Source organism: Corythoichthys intestinalis, chromosome 18 (genome assembly GCF_030265065.1).
Source record: "Corythoichthys intestinalis isolate RoL2023-P3 chromosome 18, ASM3026506v1, whole genome shotgun sequence".
NCBI lineage: Eukaryota > Metazoa > Chordata > Actinopteri > Syngnathiformes > Syngnathidae > Corythoichthys > Corythoichthys intestinalis.
In genome coordinates, this window is record NC_080412.1 from 27,356,125 (window position 1) to 27,379,052 (window position 22,928).

At 38.7% G+C, this 22,928-nt stretch overlaps 1 protein-coding gene across 4 annotated transcripts in view; it reads right to left on the minus strand.

Moving 5' to 3' along the window:
• ttc3 (tetratricopeptide repeat domain 3) overlaps positions 1 to 14,562 on the minus strand; it is a 37,115-nt gene extending 22,553 nt beyond the window's left edge. For 2 of the 4 annotated variants that reach the window (XM_057820925.1, XM_057820923.1), the window contains exons 1-16: positions 14,368 to 14,562; positions 10,639 to 10,724; positions 10,506 to 10,551; positions 10,264 to 10,423; positions 8,962 to 9,043; positions 8,744 to 8,797; positions 8,518 to 8,653; positions 7,315 to 7,400; positions 7,150 to 7,244; positions 3,891 to 3,953; positions 3,753 to 3,807; positions 3,495 to 3,645; positions 2,770 to 2,860; positions 2,575 to 2,683; positions 2,399 to 2,435; positions 127 to 218 (exon numbers count right to left, since the gene is read on the minus strand). In XM_057820925.1, coding sequence (XP_057676908.1) covers positions 127 to 218; positions 2,399 to 2,435; positions 2,575 to 2,683; positions 2,770 to 2,860; positions 3,495 to 3,645; positions 3,753 to 3,807; positions 3,891 to 3,953; positions 7,150 to 7,244; positions 7,315 to 7,400; positions 8,518 to 8,653; positions 8,744 to 8,797; positions 8,962 to 9,043; positions 10,264 to 10,423; positions 10,506 to 10,551; positions 10,639 to 10,713 — 1,332 coding nt within the window. In that variant the 5' untranslated portion in view covers positions 10,714 to 10,724; positions 14,368 to 14,562. Of the gene's footprint in view, positions 1 to 126; positions 219 to 2,398; positions 2,436 to 2,574; positions 2,684 to 2,769; positions 2,861 to 3,494; positions 3,646 to 3,752; positions 3,808 to 3,890; positions 3,954 to 4,309; positions 4,771 to 7,149; positions 7,245 to 7,314; positions 7,401 to 8,517; positions 8,654 to 8,743; positions 8,798 to 8,961; positions 9,044 to 10,263; positions 10,424 to 10,505; positions 10,552 to 10,638; positions 10,801 to 14,367 lie in introns of those variants that run through there. The other 2 variants (XM_057820924.1, XM_057820926.1) reach the window with 2 other exon arrangements.
• Between the last annotated feature and the right edge of the window lie 8,366 nt (positions 14,563 to 22,928).

Here is a 22,928-nt window from a genome sequence, read left to right on the forward strand (position 1 = left end):
GGGTGCATTAAAGAGCCACTAAAGTGATTTTCCAATTCTTTAAACTGTTTCACACATAAAATAGGTCAAAAATCGAAGTGTGTCCTGCGTCCTCATATTTAATCACAGGACCAAAAAAATTCTTACCATCTCTTTGAGTAGATCTTCAATTTCCTTGGAGTTAGTGCTGCCTGTGTTGAGTTGCTCTTTAGTGGCAGCATGTGTTGCTTTCTCTTTAACTGCGAGAAAGACATTTTTAACTGGCCGTAAATGATCATGTTCGTCATTAGGGGTGTAACGGTACACAAAAATCTCGGTTCGGTATGTACCTTGGTTTTGAGGTCACGGTTATGTTCAGTTTCGGTACAGTAAGAAAACAAAATGCAAAATATAAATGTGCTAGTTTTTTATTACACACTTTTGTGCTTTCAACAATAGGAACATTAGCCTATACAAAGCTAGAATTTTGCTCAAAAGTAGGGGGTATTTAAAGAAAATCCAACAACAATTTGCCTTTCAGACCCCGCGTATTGGTCAGCTTTCTTTCAGAAAGAAAGAAGAAAAAAAGTCCTGTGCTAAAGAGAAAAGCATTCCCAATGACAAAGATTTTAACATGTACTTTACAAATGAAATGCCTCAATGAAACTTTTTTTTCTTCTTATGAACGGTTTTCAAAAGCTTTATTGGTGGATGTTCTCAAGCTAAAGCACCACACAGAAATTAATTTAATTGTGTAAGCAGGATGTGTGTATTAATCTTAATTACAGGTGTTTTAGCTCATTTCAATTTATTTAAATGGGCTATTATTTATTTTATTATGTATTTATATTTTACAAATGTGATGTAGTATTCATTTACATTGTATATTTTAAGTTGTATAACTTTAGTTCCTATGTGAATATTAGTTCCTACTTGTTTTGTTGTGGTAGGAGAGTTTTGTATTGAACACGGGGCCGTTTTGGTTATTATTATAGCAGAGAAGGCAGCAGTAAATCAACAAAGAAAGTCAACTGTGTCCCGATCTACCACTCAAGAGATCTGATGGACTCAAAAAGTAGGTTACGATTGCATATTAGTTTGAAAATCGACCGGATCCACCGTATTTTTACACGAGTGAAATCCGGCCCAATCCTAGCTACCGGTAGTAGTATTGACGCAGAAGGGCCGCAATAATAAACTCTGCCATTCTTTGCGCGTACGTCGCATTGAGCCGTTTCTGGGACGCATCTAACCCGTGGCCGCACTGCGACTGTAGTGCATTGGCTGATTGAGTCTAATGCCCGTGTTTCACTGCGTTCTCGCGGCCGGCGGCCACGTTGTCGCGCCGTTGACGTTTATGGGTTATATACTGTCCTTCTGTGTTGGTCCTCATTATACTAGAGAAGACAGAGTAAATATAATCTACACAAAGAAACTGTAACCCGATCGACTCACAGCCTCGAAAAGTAAGGGTTATATTTAGGGCTGTCAAAATTATCGCGTTAACGCGCGGTAATTAATTTTTTAAATTAATCACGTTAAAATATTTGACGCAATTAACGCACATGTCCCGCTCAGACAGTATTCTGCCTTTTGGTATGTTTTACAGCAAGGCTTTTTGTGCTGTCTAACAGTGAACTCTTGTGGTCGCTTTGCGACATGGTTTATTGTGTTCTTGCCAGTTCAATATGGCTGCACGACATCTCGGGCTGACGCCTACGTTGTAATGTTGTGCTTAGATGATCCTTGGACAAGATTTGTCCGTAAGTATGGTTGTTGTAAAGAATGTACATATTATGTTAGTCAGCGAAATGCTATATTTTTTGTATGAGACGCTTTTATGTTTAGTGAACCTGTATAGCGTGCTAAGCTATCGTTGTTGCTAATGCAATGCTTGTGTACTTTTTTTTGCAGTTTTACGACTGTCCAAAGAGGACAATGGTTTGAGGCCATTTTATTAATAAATCAGATGAAAAAGGAAGAAGTCTGATTAAGGCGTCGTTCATTAGCTGTCTAGCTTTGGAAAAAGTAGACGCTTCAGAGTGAAGACAGCATAGACAGATTTAAATGACAGTAGAGTGAAATGCCCACTACAGTCCTTATGTACCGTATGTTGAATGTATATATCCATCTTGTGTCTTATCTTTCCATTCCAACAATTTATTTTACAGAATATATATATAATTTACAGAAAAATATGGCATATTTTATAGATGGTTTGAATTGTGATTGATTGCGATTAATTACGATTAATTAATTTCTAAGCTGTAAGTAACTCGATTAAAAAATTTAATCGTTTGACAGCCCTAGTTATATTACGTCAGAAACTCCTTCGGTATGCGTTCGTTCCGAACAGAGCACCACGAACAGAAACGGTTCAATACTATTACATGTACCGTTACACCCTTATTCGCTATTATAAATCCAAGCTGAAACAAACCTGGTTTCGTGTGCTTTTTTGATGTCTCACCGGCCCCCTGGAATGACAGGACCAAAATGAGTTACACCAAATTTAGTACACCAACGTCATAACGAGTATTTAGTGCGATAAATGGGTGTGTCTTGACCTATTGTGCGACTGGGTGTGTAGTTCAGATTAGAATGTGGTTTACGCACCTTGTTCATGTCATTGCCTTCATCATTGTTTTTATTATGACTGCCGTTGTCAAAGCCTTTTGCTGACGTAGTCTCGACTCGGCTGGACCTGTTACCGGGTCCGGTTTTACTAGGAAGTAAAATTAAGCGTCACTCTGAAATGTCACAATGATGAGAAACCTCCAAAGTTTTTCAAATAGGTATAGATGATCTTACGTTGAATGATGACTTTTCCTAGGGGATTCAGCTGGACTTGAAATATTTCTTGGGCGACCGGCGCCACTCTGTTTTTTCTTTTGTGGCATCGCTGAAAAACAAAATTATGTTTTTTGGAAGAGTTATTATTCTTTCAATTACATTTCAATGTACGTGAATGTGAGCCAGTAGCATTTTTCATTTGTTCCGGGTTGTGTTCTTAAACTATTTAAAGCAGTTTATCAGGTTCGGTGTGAGATTCCTTTAGACCAGGGGTCCCCAAACCTTTTCCTGTGAGGGCTACATAAATTTTCCCTTCTCTGATGAGGGGCCGAGGTCAGTTTGTAACAGAAAAAGTGTGACGATTGCAGGAGTGCCTAAATGTAAAAATTTATTGTTTTTCAGAAAGCAACAATCAGATAACCCTTTCTAGATTCTTCACGGAACGAAATTAAATAAAAATAATAATACAACATAATAAAATAATAACACAATTAATTAAATAGATAATAACCAAATAACCCTCTCTGGGTTCTTCACAGAAAAAAGCCAGGAAATAAATAACACTATTGAGGGAAAAAAAAAATAAAATCAAAATGCTCTCTGGTATTATTTCAAAATAGAAGCAACTTTGGGTGATACTTCATTGGATGAAATGAAAAAAGTAAAAAGTTCACTCTTCTGGCTAATTTTATTCTTGATTTGTGATTAAAAATTGATTAAACAAATGCTACAAAGCAGTATACCTTTGAGTCTTGCCATTTCAGTCACAAACTTCTCATGTTGTTGCTCCAGGTCACGGTCATTCATGCACACTTTCCGCGCTGCCGTGTTGGCGCACATGGCCCACTGGAGCTCACCTAACATGAACAAGGCCTCGCAGAAACGATAGTGACCCTGGAAATTAAATCGCGGAGTTTTTTTCGTCAAAACAAAAAAGACAATAGTGTCAATTTAGCATTGTTGTGAACCATATTTCACTACTGAGAGAGGAAAACAAGTACCTTAGGCCAGAGCGGTTCTATCAGAATGGCTCGTTTTCCATCGATAGCAGCTTCCCTATTTAAATTTGTTTAGTTTTTTTTTTTTTAATTCAAATCTTTTTTATTCTTTAGGGAAAACCAAAAATCCCAAGTACTTACAAATATTTCTTCCAGCGGAAATAGCAAAGCGCCCGGTTACCAAAGAAGATGTGATTTTGAGGGCTGATGGAGGAGAGACAAATTGTTACGCCATTTAATTATGGTCAAAACAGCTTTAAAGTCCATATATTATACTTTTTTTCAACCCAAGTTAACTCTTTCAGTGCCACTGATGATGATGATACCCACCCCACCCAATAATGTTGCGCCTTTCATCATTCTGCTGTGAATTTAAATTAGTAGACGTAAGGCACTATACAGGGAGTCCTCAGGATTTATGACTGAGTTCCGGCTGGCAATGTAACCCGAATTTTCGAACAAGTCAGATTCACTGTTCAAGTCTAAATATACGTGAAAAAATACTTAGTGCTAAAAAAAGTAAAATACAATCAAATGAAAAAGGAAGTTACTTTACTTACCATGAGTGCTGTGAGGTGGATGGAGAGCTAGGCTTTTCAATGGCTTATTTGCAACCGAAAGCACTGAACAACACTACTGTTGAAAACAAAACCAAAACAGCCAACTCGTTTGCCCATCCCTCTAGTCCTACTTTTGGGGCATTTAGGGATAGCTCAGAAAACAAATCAACACGACAACATTACTACCTGAAGCAAGCATGCAACCTGATTTGTTACATTACTGTCCTTATTTTAAGGTTGCGTCGACTGGATGTCGACTTTGATCATCTGTGACATAAGGGCTGCGTTTCAATCACTGATTTATCTGTGCCCGCTCACTTGCCCTAGGCACTTGCCTTTGGGGGAATCCCCGCGCCCATCTTACGGGCTGTTCCATTTCCCTAAACCGTGAAGTGAACTTGGGGAGATCGATCGAACTTGGTGAGATCCATCGATTTGAATGCTTAGTGATCAAGTCAACAACAATGGTCACTTCAGAGCTGCATATATCCCACAATGCATTGCAGTGGTGCCCGGTAAATATGTCCATGCGGTGGCGATAATGAAACTCAAACACTGTTGGCTGCTTTTTATTTACCAGCAAGAAGAAGAAAATGAATTAAGAAGCCAACACGGTGTTTGAATGTTATACCAAACTGCCTTTCGAATTGTAAAATTCATCATTGTGGTTTAAAAAAAAAAAAAAAAAAAAAAAAAAGACAGACTGTGGCTTTTATGTCAAAACATATGGAATTACAGGAGTGCCAAAACAAAAAATTAGAAATAAGAATTTACGCCATATTCGTGTTGACCATTTGGCAGCTACGCGCTTCTCCGCCGTCGGCCGGTTTGTCCGTCTATCATTCTCCAGCTGCTTTCCCGGCAAACGAACTCTCCTGCACGCAGCAGGGGAACTACGAGCTGTAACTTGCTTACTGCCGGGCGGGTTGCCGATCGGCAAAGACAATCGTCACCCCGCCGCCAAGTGATATGATCTGCGGTAGTTTTGTGTGATTTTTTGCTTCGAAAAGCGAAGACATCACTCGGTTCGGGTTGGCATGTCGGCTAGCTGTCATGCCTCCCGGTTTGTTTACGCTCTTCGAAGCCAGGGCAGGGAAATGACAAAATATATCGTTCAGCAGGTGCCAAGACAGTTTTGACCATTATGGAATAATTTTGCCAGGTCCAACTGAATAAATGAATTTTTAATAATTTTTAATATATATTAATAAATATATAATTTGTCATGACCATACCATTTATTTAGCAATTGGGGAAAAATACTTGGATAAAAATAATTTTCTGTAAAAATATTGTAGTACATAGGATTGAAACAATGACATTTTGCTGCTCTCTTCGGCGCATTTTCCTCATTCTGAAAAATTCCCCCTCGATGGGGAGAATTCTAAATCAGATAAACTCATGACCCTGCTGACGTCATCCTCCGTTTGGGGACGCTAGAGTGCTATAATGGCAGGCATGGCTAAACGGCAGATTAAAAGACTAATTTCTCGTCATCTGTGCTTTGCCAAATTGTTGTATATAGTCGAATCTAGGAGTAGGAACCTCTTGCTACCTCACGATACGATATGGTTTGTGACACAAAGCTCATGATAACGATGATCTGATGATGTAGCGATACGATTTTCGATACATTGGTCAGGAAATCATTCTAGGATATTCTACAAACAACTAATAAAAAGCTTCTGCTGTGAATTGGAATGAGTTTATCACTAGTAGACGTCCAATCCATTTGAACTGGGAGGGTGGCAGCGAATGAAATTCTGTCATTCGCTCCCATCCCTCCCACTTCAAAAGGATTAAACGTCTATGGCTGTCAGTGGCAGCAAATGCCAGGCAATGAGTAATTATGGGCCCTTTAAGGTCATTTACCTGTTGATTTTCAGGTACTTCCCTTTGGTTGTGGGGTATTTTATGGGTCACTTGCTGTTTATTTTGCGTTACAGAGCAGGAAGTGACCTTGGAATCACCCAAATGAATAGGAGGTGACTCAAACTCAACAGGAAATGATCTGTAAATGCCCTATAATGAAAAGCAAGTGACCTGTAAATGCCCCGAAAATCGGACCGAATGACTGTGGTTTTGAATTAACGAGTTGTTTTTTTTAATTGACCCCTTTTTAAAACGATATCTCAATTCTTGACAGGAGCATATCGATACCCTTTTGGGATACAAAGTGTCACGATATATCACCATTTCAATATTTTGTCACACCCCTAGTCGAATTGTCTCAAAATATGATTCTAATTGACATAATAATGCTATTTAAGACTTTTTTTATCCTGTCATATGCACTTTAAGCTTCATTTCTATGGTAATTGCCATTTTTTTGGCTTACCCCCGCTTTCTTCTTTGGGGCCGTAATGTGAATGTGAAAAAAGGAGGTCGAAAAAGTCAAAGATCCTCCCGGCGCACAAACACGGACAAACGCTATGAACTAGCTAAGCAGAAAATGGTGGACGAGGATTAGGCATTGTTAAGTCGAAACGTCATACGGCGAAGACATCATAACCCAAGAACTAGTCCCTATAGTAGCTTACTACAGCAGGTCGCTGGAGTCACGAGACTTTTTAAAGACACTAGTACTGAAGCAGACACCTGAGTGGTTTTGGCCCACTGCACAGCTTAGCTAATTGCTAAATAAACAAGTTAGAGGATGCGGCAATGGACCATTTGGTTGGTTTGCCAACTACAAATGATGCCGAGACAATTGACACCAAAGAAAACGAAATCAATTTTTTTTTAACCTCAGGTTTTGGAAAAAGACTATGCTATATATTAGGTAAAATAGGGTGGAAAAGAATAATATGTGGACTTTAAGTGGCAGGGAGAAAACTTACACAAAATTGATGGCTTTGGTATAAGCATTAACTGCTTCTTGGTAATTCTCCTCCATAAACAGCTCGTTGCCTTGTCTCTTCAGCAGCTCACTTGCCTAGATGACAAGCACGAAAGGGTGAATTGAACTCATATAGCCGTCAATGGCAAAATGAGTGAAGTCTTACCGCTTGAATGTTCTCGGGCGACTTAGCTTTCAATACCTCCACTGTCTTCTTTAGGTCTTTTGTCATTTTAAAGATATAAGCCACAACTGAAAATGACAAAAAAATAGCATGCCTGTTCACAGCAGCAAAAACTAAACACTAATACTAATTCATGCTAAAACCGTCACGAGAACAGAACGCAATAGCGCTAGCGAGCAATAGAGGTGTAAAAGTAAAGAGATTCAAAGGAATCTAGCCATCACATTTTTCTCAAACTCTGCTATATTGTTTGAAAATAAGAAAAAAAAACTTATCATATTGAATATTTCTGTCCATAAATAATGAACAAATAAGCTGTGAAATGATTAATCAGAATTTTAAAATGAGTTGGAAATTTGAATATTTAATCTACGTGTTGATTTGCAATTTTAAGCCACTAAATTTTCAACTTTAGTCACTGGTGCTACCAGTAGGAAAAAAAATTGTTAAAGTACTGTTTGTTACGCTTAGGAAAATCAGATTTTTGTTTTATCTTAAAAAAATATATATATTCTCGAAAAATTCACAGATACATGAATTTTTCAACTGCAAATATGTCAGAGTCCACTAAATAGTGATAGTGGCTTACAAGTTTAACCGTTTATTTAACCACGTTGGTTAAAACCCAATTGAGATGAAGAGAAAAGCCTGTTTGGGGATTTCTCTACGCTTCACCTGCTATTAATTTAAAAAAATATCTTTAAAACCTGATCTATTTCACCCAATTTCAATCTTCTAAAAACAATGTGCTTGGGCCAGTTTTTGGACCACGTGATCGGGAACGTCCCTAATCGTGATGCCACTGGATAATTTTGTTGCTTTACTGCCATTGACAGTGATAGACATTCATTTTATTTGAACTGGGAAGGTTGGCATTGATTGATCAGGTTTCATTGCCTTAGACGGCGATAAACATCCAATCGATCGAATGATCGCTGCTAGCCCTTCCAGTCACAATGGCAGCCATTGACTTCATACTCCCGATATTTTTTACCCCTGATTTTAATTGTCTAAAAATGACGTGATCGGGCCCGATTTCTGATCACGTGATCGATCGGGGTCATCCGTAATAAGAAACAAAGTGAGTTTGTATCGCAAACAACCAAGTTGGTAACTCATAAGTCGAACTATAGACAATTATTGACAGGCAGAAAAAAAAAAAAAAAATCAGACAAGTTAGCTTACACTCTTTGAAGACATGGCGCAAAACTGCATAGGTGGTACGCCTGCGTTGACTCAGCTCACGGATACAAGCGTCGATTCTAACTATCTTCGTCTTCTCCAGCCACAGCAAAGCCTCGTCCACAGCCGCGTGCATACGCTGAATCCGCCCACACGCAAGCCAAAACACACTCAACGAGTTTTCCACTGCAACGGCAAACGGAAGAGCAGACGCACACTTCAGACTTACCTCTGTAAAGCTGGTATTTATTCTGATGAATTTGGATGTTCGTTCTTTTGTACACTGAAAAACGAGAAAAATCCCTACATGAGACATTTCTTGTATTTTCCCTTGAATCCAAAGCACAGGAATGTCAACATGTTATCACTGTAAAGGTTGTGGTAAACATTTTTTTAAAGTACACAAGATCCCAGGCAACTGATTGCAGAACTAAAGATTTGACTTACCGTTCCGATGTCTATGGCTTTGAGAATCCCCTCTAGGGCCTCGATCTTACGCACCGTTCTAAGATTCAGATCGGTGGGATCACTTCACGGGGGAAAGAAAACAGAAGAAAAATACATGACTATTATATAAAATTGAGCAGAATATCTACTGACGGATCACAAATAGACAAGGCTATGAACGAGTCACTTGTTCTCTACTACTGCTGCTGATAATGAGTCCAAACCTTTTGAACTGTGAGGGGCTGGCTGCAATTACTGCAAACCCCTTTCCGGTTCAAATAGATTGGACGTCTATCACCATCAGTGGCAGTGATGACCGGTAAGTTCAAAAATGTTCCACCATTTCATTTTGGGCAGTGGTTTTTTTTGTCAACAATGACGATAACGGAAATATTTAGTCAACGAACATTTTTTTCATCACGGCGACGAGCTAAAAACGTGGCTTGGGAGAATATAACATAACGAGACGTTAGTTTTAATCTCACGAGTCGACGACGGAACAAAAATGCGACAGTTTTTGTCTAATGATCACAATGCGTGACATTTTCATATTGTACGTGAAGTATGTCAGCTTGCATCGTAGCAGTGTTTTGGTCGTGTCACTCATGCGAGATGTGCTGCGCCTCTCCTTATTGGAGTTTAGGATGTGTTTTTAAGGTAGGCTGCGCTCAATCCTGCTTTATTTCGAAGCACATGGTCAGATTTGTTTCATATCTTGGCAAGAGAGAGTATGCACTGTTGCTTTTAGCATTTAAACGTCGATGGTGAATAATAATCCCACACCAAAATATAACTCGTCGCGTTAGCATTAGCATCAACGTTAGCGTGGAAAGCATTCTCTTAAACACTCAGACAACTTCATGTATAAAAAAAAAAAAAAGTCAGTTCATGGCTTCTAGGTGGGTTTAACTGAAAATAATCTACGGCTTTTCCTGTTGACCGTGTATTACAGCAAAGTTGGAGCTGTCCTTGTAGACACTACAGCTCGTCTATGTTCATTCGAAATTTTTGGAAATTTTTATTTTTGGACTAAAACTTTTTAACTTTACAGACGAAAACATTTTGAATAACTGTCAACTAAAAATATGCGAAATTTGTATGAGATTTCGTTGACTAAAAGTATAAGAAGACAAACACATTTTGAAATGACGAAAATGGGACTAAGACTAATAAGTATTTTCGTCCAAAAGACTAAATCAAACGTTAAAAGGGCTGCCAAAAACAACACTTGTGGACTTCATTGAAGGAGTTCAATGAAGTTCCACAGCTTCATTTTCGGGATGCTCAAGGCTCAAAGCTTACTCTGCATTGACCAGACCTATGGATGCACCCCAGACAAACATCTCGCTAATGGTGTCTTGACGCAGCAGGAGGGGCAACCAGTAGGTATTAAGTCTCATATAATGGCCTGAGTCCAGTTTGACATCCAATGGGATATGGCTCCACTCGTCGCTCACGTAAACTAAGCACAAACATATCAGGGTCAGGATTATACTGACAATTACAACTCAGAAATTAAACAAGTGTCCATAGTACAGGCTTACTTTTCGTGATGCAGTAGGGCTTTTCGGGATGATTGAAGTACTTTGTCTGGGATTCAAATGAATACAAAAAAACCTTTAGAGGGTTGAGTCTCAGTAGACAAAAATCTTTACTTAATACTTGACTTTAACACACCGATTTAAACTCCGAAAAGACCTGTTTGGCGTCATATTGTCCTTCATAGGAATCCGTGCTATCCGAGTCAGACATAATCCACGTATCTGGAAAGAAATGTCCAAACAGTGTGGGGTTTCCTTTGGCACCAAAGAATTTCCCCTTTGTGCTATAAATAAAAAGCTAAAGGAACACAGATATCAGTAAATCAACAACACGTGGCAAGAAAATGGAGACACAATTCAGTCGTATTGAACTTTGCAGTACAGTACATTAAGAAAGGCAACTTATTTTTGAGGCAAGGGCGTAGGTTTGCATCGGGACGGTGGGGACATAACACTACCCAACTTTCCCCACCAATTTTTAAGCAACCTAATCTGCATTATATGATGAGTCCAGTTATATAGGTAATTGAGATTGTCTTCCCATATATTGTAAGGATAGAATAGACACTACAGTTATTAAGTGAACTATTTTCATTACATTCAGACTTGCATTTATCCCTTTTTTACTTGGTGAATGTGCTGCTCCATTTTTCCCCCCTTCCAACGCACGTTTGATTGGCTAATGACAAGACCCCCCGCCACACAGACACACTCACACAACCCCGACAGTTTAATGTTGACAACATGGCGCCTACTCCCCTTCAAAGAGGGATATTAGAAGTTTTTTTTCCAGCAGCAGCCACTGTAAGTAATGTAAAAAGACGTCAATGTTGTGGAGGTGGGGGAAACACCACTAATTTTTGCTACTGAAAGTCTGCCCTGCATCAGAGTTAGCATCACATTAAACTGTGTGAACTTGCTAACCTGTAAAACTACTGCAGTCAGGCCAGCCTCCACAAGGAACAATGAAGTCAATGTAGTCATCCCTCATTTGATCATTGTTTGCTTTATGTGCAATACAGTAATGCAACGCGGTGGCTTTAGAGTACAAGTCCCTTTATTTTAAAAAAAAAAAAATTTTTTTTTAAAGAAACGGGGAGCTATCTAAGAAAGAGTCCACTTCAGTGGGAAATTGACATGAACATGAACTGACATGAAAAAAGAAATCTGTGAAATGAAATCACACATCAGAATTTCATGAGAGGACTTTGGTTTGAGTCTTGGGGTAGTCTAGTATGCCTCAGATCGGTCCTTGGATATCAAATCACTTTAATATTACAATACTTTAGTTTGAGTCTAGGGGTGCTCCAGTGTCCCCCAGAAGTGGACCCATTTTTGGATAGCTACTCATTTTTTTAAGAAAGGGACTTGCGCTTGCAAAATGTTTCTTTAACAGATTTTGAAAAAAGGTTTGAATCAAACGTATCACCTGAACCAATACACATTAAAGTTAGTATAAGTCAATAGATTTATTTTTAGGGCTGTCAAAATGATCGCATTAACGGGTGGTAAATATTTTTTTTAATTAATCATGTTAAAATATTAGACGCATTTAACGCACATGCCCCGCTCAAACAGATTAAAATGACAGCACAGTGTAATGTGCACTTGTTACTTGTGGGTTTTTTTGTGTTTTGTCGCCCTCTGCTGGCGCTTGGGTGTGACTGATTTTATGGGTTTCAGCACCATGAGCATGGTATAATTATTGACATCAACAATGGTGAGCTACTAGTTTATTTTTTGATTGAAAATTTTACAAATTTTATTAAAACGAAAACATTAAGAGGGGTTTTAATATAAAATTTCTATAACTTGTACTTATCTTTTAAGAACTACAAGTCTTTCTATCCATGGATCGCTTTAACAGAATGTTAAGAATGTTAATGCCATCTTGTTGATTTATTGCTATAATAAACGAATACAGTACTTATTTACAGTATGTTGAATGTATATATCCGTCTTGTGCCTTATCTTTCCAGTCCACCAATAATTTACAGAAAAATATGGCATATTTTATAGATGGTTTGATTTGCGATTAATTTATTTTTAAGCTTTGATTAACTCGATTAAAAATTTTGATCGTTTGACAGCCCTATTTATTTTGCATTGATTATTTAGCCTATCACTTAATTAGGTTCATATTTGTGAGAGATGTAGCCCTAACCACCATTCAATAATCTTTTTGGTGTTATTAATGTCCCGCCCCCAGCAAAAATTGTACATTCAGGTTATGCTGTTACATCGTCCCTATCAATGTCGAGACCAAACCTACGCACTTTTTTTGAGGTGTTAGTACATGCTATATCATAACAAGAATGCAAGCACAAGAATGTACGCGTTTCTGGTTTAACTTGACTGGTGACGTCTGACTGATGACAAATTTGTATTGAACCAATTCCAAGTAATTGTGCTAGTAACAAGAACGAAAGATCTAGTTTTCAACCGCTGGTCGCCCAAGTCAAGATGGCCGCCAGCTACGCATAGCATCGTAAAAAAAGGAGCAGTTGCAGCACTTCCAAAGATTAAGATAAATGTCCATTCGTGTGACGTGCTATCGTCTTTCTGTTGTAAATTTAAATTAGTTTTTCACTAGTAGACATCGAATCCATTTGCACAACTAGTGCCGTTAATGGTAGTCAATGAGTTAAGCAGGACACGACTGCAATTACTTTACATTCAAATGAGTTTGAATGTTTTTTTTGGGGGGGGGGGGGGGGGGGCTTTTTTTCCTCAAAAAAGCGTGCCATCGGTACGGTATCGGCCAATATCACAAAGTCAAAAATTGGTATCGGTGCAACTGTGCAACACTAATTCATGTGGAAGTAAACCTTCTAGCAGGTAAAGCCACGTGTTTACACATACTGTAGTACATCCACGTGAAAACAACATTTTTACCTGGTCAATAAATTAATGCAGAAGTAACTTTATCAAATTTTAACTGCTATTAAGGCCGTGGGTGGTGGTCAAGTGCTTCAACACCCAGAAAAAAAATTCAAAAAATCTCTGTGCCTGTTAAACTTACAGTGTGGTGGGTTCATGACTTTTCCTAAAACTGCTTGTTTTGCCTCACTTTTGTTTTTTTATATTTGAAATCACTCCAAGAAAATGTCATTTTAACATCATTTCAGCCCTTTAAGTGAAAAGTTCTGATAACACGCGGCGTCACCAGAGTTCCGGAGAAACGAAACCGAGAAAAACGCGGTATCTTGAAGACTCTCCGACTTGTCCACAAGGTCTCAAGTGCTGAACAAATAAAGGACACGCTTGCTCCACTGAAAAAAGTTTGGGATTTATTTCATGTTGAAGTTTGCTGGCTGCGCCCTGCTGCGAAATTACAGTAACTCTTTCATCTAAATACACATTTATGGGGGTCGTACCTACATGAAACCATTTGCTACTCCCTCTGAAGAAAGCTACCACAATACAATGTGGAGACATCCTGTCTACTTCCTCCCAAAAAGGTTGCTCTTACTCTTTTTCTCTCCTATGTGTACAGCAAGGTACCACGTAATTAAATTACTACAAAAGCAACTGTATAGAATAAAACATGACCAACAAGAAAATGCAATTTCTGGGGGAAAAAATGATGGTAGCCAACGCTTCACCTAGCTCGCACACCTCTTGATTGGGAAATAGAAGCAACGTGTTCGACACAAATTCGAGGAAATGTAGGAAGTTAGCTCGGAGCTACTTTTAGCTGGTTTCAGGCAAAATGTAAGCTAACACCACACAATCTATGCTATATGTGGCCGTAACTTTTTTTAAACGTAAAAAAAAAAACAAGTCAAGAACTCCAAATATGTTATTTTAGTTTCGTCGTATCGTACAAAAGCCGGAAATGCGTTTCGTCGTGAGCATTTCTTACCACTATGTCGTCGACGGTGCCCCCCAAAAGCTGGCCCGCACTCGTATACCTGAGGGAAACTTTATATCCTAAAATAAAAAGGGAACATTGCTTAAAATAAATCGAGAAAACGTAACCCTCTTCGTAAAAGGATAAAACTGAATGCTGCGCTTCTGCTTTTCCAAGTTTGAACGCCCACCTATCCGTTCCAATAATAGATATCATATATAATAGCTCTAGATGCTGCGTTAATAACCAGCGGCCATCTTAAAGCGGTAGTGAATTATTTTTTTCTGTTTCTTTTTCGTTTATAACAGACTTTGGGAACGTGGCTATGATTCAGGCTGTAGGTTGAAAAAACATTTAATTAATTTGAACTCTGGAGTTCTTTTTCTGCATCTATGTTCAGAAATATGTTGAAAATTGAACAATGAATATCTATTTTATAGTACACGCTTCGTTGACCACGCTCGTCCTCATTGTATTACAGCCCGCAGTGGATATCTAGTTTTATGTATACGATGTCTATAACGTCGGTGTTTTTGGACGCAACATGGACAGGTAAAAGTAAAAGGGAGGGGAGATTTTCTAAAGACTTGGGTTTTGCCTAGAAAATATCTATTGAGAAATAAAGTTAATGAAATCACACTCAAAATACTTTACAGGTGTTATCCTGTAAAAACAACAATGGTGAAATTTAAAATTTATATTGATACATTATGTTCTTTTTGTGCAACAGCAAAGGAAACTATCTCCCATTTGTTTTGGGAATGTACATACTCTAACGTATTTTGGGTTGACTTTTAATTTTATCAACTCCAAAGTTGAGCCCTCATTAAAATTACTTTTTAGACATATTTTGTTTGGCCCTATCTAACGATGACAAACTAGAAATGGATAAAAGATATGTTATCAATCTTATTTTAATTTCGGCAAAATTTCAACTTCACTGTGTAAAATATGCGACTCAAAGACCAAATTGTTATGTTTTTGGAAAAATGTTTTCTTTATATTTGGACGATTTAAGTTCCTCTTTAAACCCAAAGGCTATAAAGACCAAAAGACATTGCAAACAATACAGCTTGTATTGAAAATAACCCTGACCCTTGTATTTATTGTTTTTGTTGTTGTAAATTGTTGTTTATATGTGAATTGTCCTGCCCTATGTTTGTATATTTGTATTTGTTGTTAATAAAGTTTGTTTAAAAAAAAAAAAAAAAAGATTTTCTAAAGTGTTATTTTTGTATCATGTTACAAAAATAGAGAATGATAAAAAAAAAAAAAAAAATGCATGTTTGAATGATAAATCTTTCCTAGTTCCTTCTTCTATTCCGGAATTCATAGTGGTAGTCAGACTGGTTTTGCACTGCACAGCTGGTCGTCAGTGGCGGTTCTAGGATTTTTCTGAAACAGGATAAAAAAAGGGGCTACATGTAACCCTCAGGGGCCAAGTGTCGTTGCCATCAATGTTCAGCGTTTGTTTTGGTCAACAAGGCAATTAGCAGATTATCCTGCGTTTGGCAGTAAAAAAAAAAAAAAAAAAGTAAAAGCAGTAAAGTTTGTAATAATTTGTATTTAATCATACTGTATAGAAGTAAGGATACAATAAACAATAAAGAAACATGTTTTTGGGAAATACTTCTAAAACTGATCTCAATGGTTAAACAGAGCTTTTCCCATATTAAATGACGATTTACACGTTGCTATTTGTTCCTGTTTTGCTTCCGTGTTCATCATCACCTAATCACGAGACCAGTTTCCAGTCTCCGTCCGGTTTGCCACAGCTCTGTACTCCCCATAAACTAAGGTGGCGCCAACTTTGACGAACAAAAAAAGCAACAACAAAAAAAAACGGCGTTACGAATCTCAAAGGATTCAAGAAAATGTTTGATATACAGTAGCTATATATTTCCCTTTATTCACATGAGTACATATCTGTTCATTTCACATGGTTGTACATGATATTTTCGAAGATGTATGTTTTATCTGCGTACAAGGACTTTTCTCCCATTGTTATGTCTAGCTATGGGCGGCACTAGGCTGGTTTGTTTTTTTTTTCCACAGTTTGTGGAAGACAGCAGATATAAAACGGAATGCGCGCGGAGATTAGGGACACATCTTGTGTGTCCCGCCAGTTTCTCTGTCTTTCCTCACTAAATGTAATCTGGGTACTTTCTTTTTGTCCCTGAATTGTGTGTTGTCATGTCCTGTTCGTGAAAAGAATTAAAGAGCCTGTAAAATGGAAAAATCAACTTTGTTTTCCTTCAACAACAAGAGAAGCAAAACAATGATGTACATTCATTTGGCGGGGGTTTCCTACGTTATTTAGCATGTGGATCCATTGACCGTGGCAAACATAATAAGTCTTTACGCTTTTATATATTTAGTCAGTAATGAAAATTAAAATGGATGGAGCAATTATATTGTCTGTGCGAGTGCTGTTAATGCATTACCAAATGGTATACTTCTATGGTGTTAAATCAAGGCCAAAAGTATTATAATCTGAAAAAAAGAAACGATTGCAAAAGAATTTTTTGAAACTGAATGTTTAAAGTTTTATTCTTGAATCTTTCAAAAGCAAAAATAATGTTTTATTTTTTTTCCCCAGTTAAAAAGTTGATATTTTCAGGTTCAAAGATTTTTTTTCACATTCATATCGTATTCTGGCAACGGTGGAGGTCATTTTGTGCTAGTCAATATTTTGATCTAGTTGCAGTACCATTTTTGGCCATCAGTCCTACATTCTGCACCTTTAACATATTCTAGAACAGGGGTGCCCAATCCCAGTCCTCGAGAGCCCCTATCCAGCTTGTTTTCCATGTCTCCCTCCTCTAATACACCTGAATCAACTAATCAGGATCGTTATCAGGCTGCTGCAGAGCTTGCTGATGAGCTGATTATTTGATTCAGGTGTGTTAAAGGAGGGAGACACGGAAAACAAGCTGGATAGGGGCTCTCGAGGACTGGGATTGGGAACCCCTGCAGTCTAGAACAGTGGTTCTTAACCTTGTTAAAGGTACTGAACCCGATGAGTTTCACATGTGTATTAACCGAACCCTTTGGAATTAGATTTTTTTTTAAATTAAAAATCGATATATCCAAGCTAGCAAACTAAAACCTACGTGAATTTCAATTTAATAAAAATTCTCATTTAGACGGCATGTTTTAAATTTCAAACAGGCCAAAATGTATGTTTTTATCTTTATTCCTGCAAAATCATTAGACCACTAAACCAAGACTGGCCATATAGAATTTTTCATTCAAATTTGGACGAATATATCTTATATTGTTCAACATTAAACCTGCATGGTTGCATTAATCTTGACCGTGCAGTTTCTGTCATGTTGGCATCTCAAATGAAATCAAATTTAATTAAACACTCTTCACAAAATGATTGCCAAATTTGTACATAAAGTTATTTGGTTAAAAAAAACATGAATCTCACAAATCCAATAAACAATATTAATTTACAACAAATAATTCTGCCTTTTGATTTGCTTTTCACATTGGAAAATAAAATTAAACTTGATTTATATCATAGTTTCCATTTTCATGTCAACATTCTCATATTATCACATCCTTGCCTCACATACTATTTTCATGGCGTAAAATGTGATGCTAATGTTTTTTTATGTTAATGCATTGTACGCCACCCGTAGGTGTGTTATACTTCCTCATACCAAGTGAGAGTCAACATTCAACTGAGCAAACCAGTTTCTCCTCCCATCAGAGAGAGGACTAGCAATTGAAAGAATTGGAATAAAGCCTGTAAATTGGGGACTTATCCAAAACCTGGTTTAAAACTCCATGATGCCTAGATTTAGTCAGCATTCAAAAATAGGGCCCTGCGTGTCTTAGATGCCGTTTACATGGCGACTCTGCGACACGAAGACGCAATGACTGTGTTGCGGAGTGGCCTCGCGTGCATATGATATCGGCGAAGAAGAAAAATTCTGAATCTTCCTCCAAAGTGGAGAAATCGGATTGCGGGGGATTGAGGGGGGCTTCCTCGGCATGCATATCAAAGGCTACCGCGGCGCGAGACCGCGCCGATAACGTCATCACTCGTACACATCACATTGGGCGTGAGCAGCGGTGCTACTAAAATTTAAAAACAGCAAATATGGCGGAATGTCGGCTTTAATTCAGTGTTTTAATAATATTTTTTAAATTAAATATATTGAATGTTTCCATTTTTGTGCCTTTTAGAGCAAAACAAAAATGCCATTTCTTCGAGTGGTTGGCATATTTATTTCCGAGCTGAGGGAGCTTGGTGGGGTCAAAGTGCATCATTCTCTGTCGCCCTGGAAATCTGCACTGCCCACTAGGGCCTGGCATGAATACTATATCGTTTTCATGCGGAATTGCGGCTTTGTTCGAATGGAGACGCAAATGCAAATTTGACATTTTTCGTATTCTCGGAGAGTCACCATGTAAACGGCCCCTTAATCTTCACGGAACCCCTTAGACCACAGATGTCAAACCGATTCCAGAAAGGGCCTAGTGGGTGCAGGTTTGCTTTCCAACCAATGAAGAGGACACCTTTTCACCAAGTAGATCTTTTACATCTGTAATCAGTTAAATTTTGTCAAGCGCTGCTTGTTTCAGCAGGAAGTTCATTGGTTAAACTCTCTGCGCGCTATCTGTTGGAACAAAATCCAGCACCCACTAGGCCCTTTCTGGAATCGGTTTGACACCTGTGCCTTAGACTGACTCATCGAACCCCTGGGGTTCGACCGAACCCAGGTTAAGAAACACTGCTCTAGAAACAATATTATCTCATTCTCTCTAACTTCAGAAAAGAGAGATTCACCGATTGCCATGCTTTGTGCTAAAATGGGAACAGGACCACTTCAGGGGACATTCAAATTAGAATGTCGCCTAACACTGCCACTAATGACACTGTAGTTAAAATGCAACTAACAGACTAGTACAAAACAAATTAACTTTCACTGCCATTGACGACACTAGCCATCAAATTAACTTCAACTGGGATGGCTGGCATTGAATGATCATGTTTCAGTGGTAGACGTCCAATCCATTTTGACTGTGACAAGTCAAAATGGATTGGACGTCTATCGCTGTCAATGACGATCAATAAGTTAATTTATGAAATAATTTGTTTTCTACATTTCAGGATTGTAAGTGGTAATATGTGTGTTCAATGTAAAAATTGTTCATTTTTAGAGCAGCTCTGGTCTGTCTATCTATCACCATCAATGGGAGCCAATGATAACACTGGCAAAATGCTTCCTAGATAAAAGTAGTGAAACTTTACTAGATTTGGGTCACTACAACAGAAAAATGACGTAAAAGTGTCAATTAGCTTTAGTTTTTGAGATACAATAAGACTCAGACTAGTCCACAAGGCAGCGGGACAGTGTAGAATCATGAAAAAGGACACATTTGTTCTCTTTGAACTAGTTGAGGCTTTATATCACGCACAGGTCTCGTGTCTTCTCATATGAACTCACAGAAGGTCAGGGAAGTAAATAATAGCCTAGCTCTAAAAGGCCTAAAAGGCTAGAGTGAGCCCCTATCCCACTTAAGACGAGCCTTTATATTCCCTTTGTTCTACCACCTGGCCGGGAGGTTGCTGGCTGCACCCTGCTGTGACATACTGGTTACCTTTTCTATGTAGATACATATCTACACACATCATCAAAGTTTCTTTTTTAAAGATGTAGGCACAACTGAAGAAGAAAAAAGTCGATTTTGTAATTTTAAAGGTTTTTCTATTTTATTTTTGTCATTATACAAACAGTGGAAGAACACTGAAAGAAGAATATTGACTACTCAGCGACCTTGGCCACGACACTCCTTGTAATCAAAACACTATTTGTCTCTGGTACAAAGTAGACAGATCACATTGCTATGAGACAATAAATGATTACTGTATGTGTGACGAAGTGAAAAGAACAGATGTACGGTATATATACGGGAATAAAAGGAAATATATGTCTAAACAATTGATTAAACAGAGGAGAAATCCCTTCTATATTCCCTCAAAATATCACTGTCTCACCCTCTTCTACTATCACATGTACTGCAAAGTACTTCTTTGGCCTAACCTTTAAACCTTTTAAAGCTCTATAAAAGTGACCCTATAAATTAATACATGACTAATAACTCTGCACATGTACAACGATATCGACCTAAAATTTGTCTGCAATTTCAGAATATAATCGTACTTTGACATACCACGCTGTTTACAGTGTATTGCATAAATCCTGGTGTTCTGAAAGTGGATTCATTAATGTAGACACATTTCATAATTGTTGGAACACACATCGAATGTCAAATGTAGAAACTTGTAAAACCGATATTATATAATTTCACTAATGTAGGGGTGGAACTTAGGGGGGATGCCTCTTGGGGGCCTGGTTTGAGGGGCGTAAAGTGGGCGTGGTTATGCAAGGGTAAAACAGAAAGGTAAGATCAGGGGTGCGCCAAGTGCTCCCAAAGCTACTTTTCAGGGACACAACCTCCCACGATCTACCTTAACAACAGGGGTTGGGGGGGTGTGCTGCAAAAGCCCAAAACGTTGCTCACACAACATAATTAACTACGTGAATACATTAAACAAAAATGTTATATTTTTTTGATGCCATGAGTTACCCACACTGGCGTTGCGATCGTGGACGGGTCAATCACGATCAACGTAATGGGCACCCCTGGGTAGGATGTTGCGCGGAGCTGTAAAATAGTGTTAAAATATCCCTGCCTGCTGCTTGGCCAGTTGTCTAGAGGGGCTTGCAAAAAAATTTCCACTTGTGACCCCCCCACACACACACACTCACCCCGAATGATCATCTTCAGAGGTCTGCGAAAGTGTGTAAGCACCCGTGCGTAACTGTCCACTCGCACCCCCCCCTATTGACTAATCTACTCAGGGGGTCCCGTTTATGCTCATCGCACCCGGGCTGTGTTCACATTTGTTCTGCCACTGCACCAATGTATCATTGTAATCAAACTTTGATATGAAATATCTTGAATACTTTAGCCCAGTGTTTTTCAACCTTTTCTGAGTCACGGCACGTTTTTACATTGGAAAAAATCTCGCGGCACACCACGAACCAAAAATGTTCCAAATTACTTTCTGTACAGTATACTGAATTATAATAAAATTTCTCATAATTTATACTTACTCAGTGTGAAACTTGAGCCTGTTTGATCTTCATGTGATGTAAAGCACTTTGAATTTGCCTTGTGTTGAATTGTGCTATAGAAATAAATTTGCCTTGCCTTGCCTTGGATGAACACAAAGCCGATATCCTGGCAGGAATCTTTATCAACAGCTCTAAGTCTCTCTCTGTTTTTATTTTTTATTGCAGTTAGGCTTGAAAAGCTCGGAATTATCAGACAAAGGAACTTTAGTAATGTCTTTAACCGCATCAGGGCCGACTTTTTGGATTTAGCAATAAGGTAAATGGTGTTATACTTGTACGGCGCCTTTCAAGCTTTCAAGGCCCTCAAAGTGCTTTACACTATCTCGCCATCCACCTAATGGTGACGCAGCACCAGGAGCAACGTGGGGTTCAGTATCTTGCTCAAGAACTGCTCGGATTTCTAGCCATCAGCCACCTTGCTGTCCTCGACAGTGCGTTGGAATAAAACACAGGGGGAGGATTGACGGTCATCACATATGGATAAAATAGAAAGAACACTTTTGTGTATATCGACACTTTACAAGACAAATAATGTACAGTAGACATGCTGGGGTCCACATTGTCGCAGACAGCATGGTGGCTGATGGCTAAAATCTGAGCAGTTCTTGAACACAACACGAGCAATACCTCGCTCATCTGCACACGACCGAGAACTTTCTAGCTACTCCTTCCTTCCCACTGCAAAAAAAAAAAAAAAAAGCGACATTGGGTAATTTTTCACAGTGAAAAACACCGCTTTAGCCAACCAGCGATCAAATCTTTAATTTTCCAATCGATGTCACGACAGCAAGTATGATTTAGCTATATTTATCTCTTAAGCAGATATTTCCCCCAAATTTTGTAGACCAGTGTAATAATAAAACAAAGACAATAATGAAACATTTATTTTAATTATTTTAAACTTTGTTTTGCTTTCCTTTTTCAGGGATATCATCAACAAAACATGGTTATTGACTAAATTTTCTCGTCGAAGAGCACAGTGAAAGGAGAGCCTGCTTGCCCTGACGGGACACGGTGGATTCCTCAGGTGAGGGGAAGATGGTGTGCCTGTCGAACCTGTATGTCGAGGAGTGGAAGATGCCTATCTAATTGGACTCGTGGTGGTGGGATTCACGCTGATTGGAGTTGGAGGAAGCCTACCCTACAGCTATTTTTGAGGGATGTTGGTGGCACGCCCAGAATCGGATGAGCTGCCCAAATTGATGTAAGGCTCTGATAAGGCTGCTGGCGTTCAGATGGGGGAGCTGCACTACAAGCTGCATTTGGCGTGTGACCAGGATGTTGAGGTCAACTTGGACACGGTGCTTGACCTCTTCCATGGGAGGGATGCCAACTAGACGTGGACTGGGAGCCTGGCATGAAAGAGGCCCGAAAAGGCACGAAAATTCAACAGATTCGACATCGCAGAGCCAA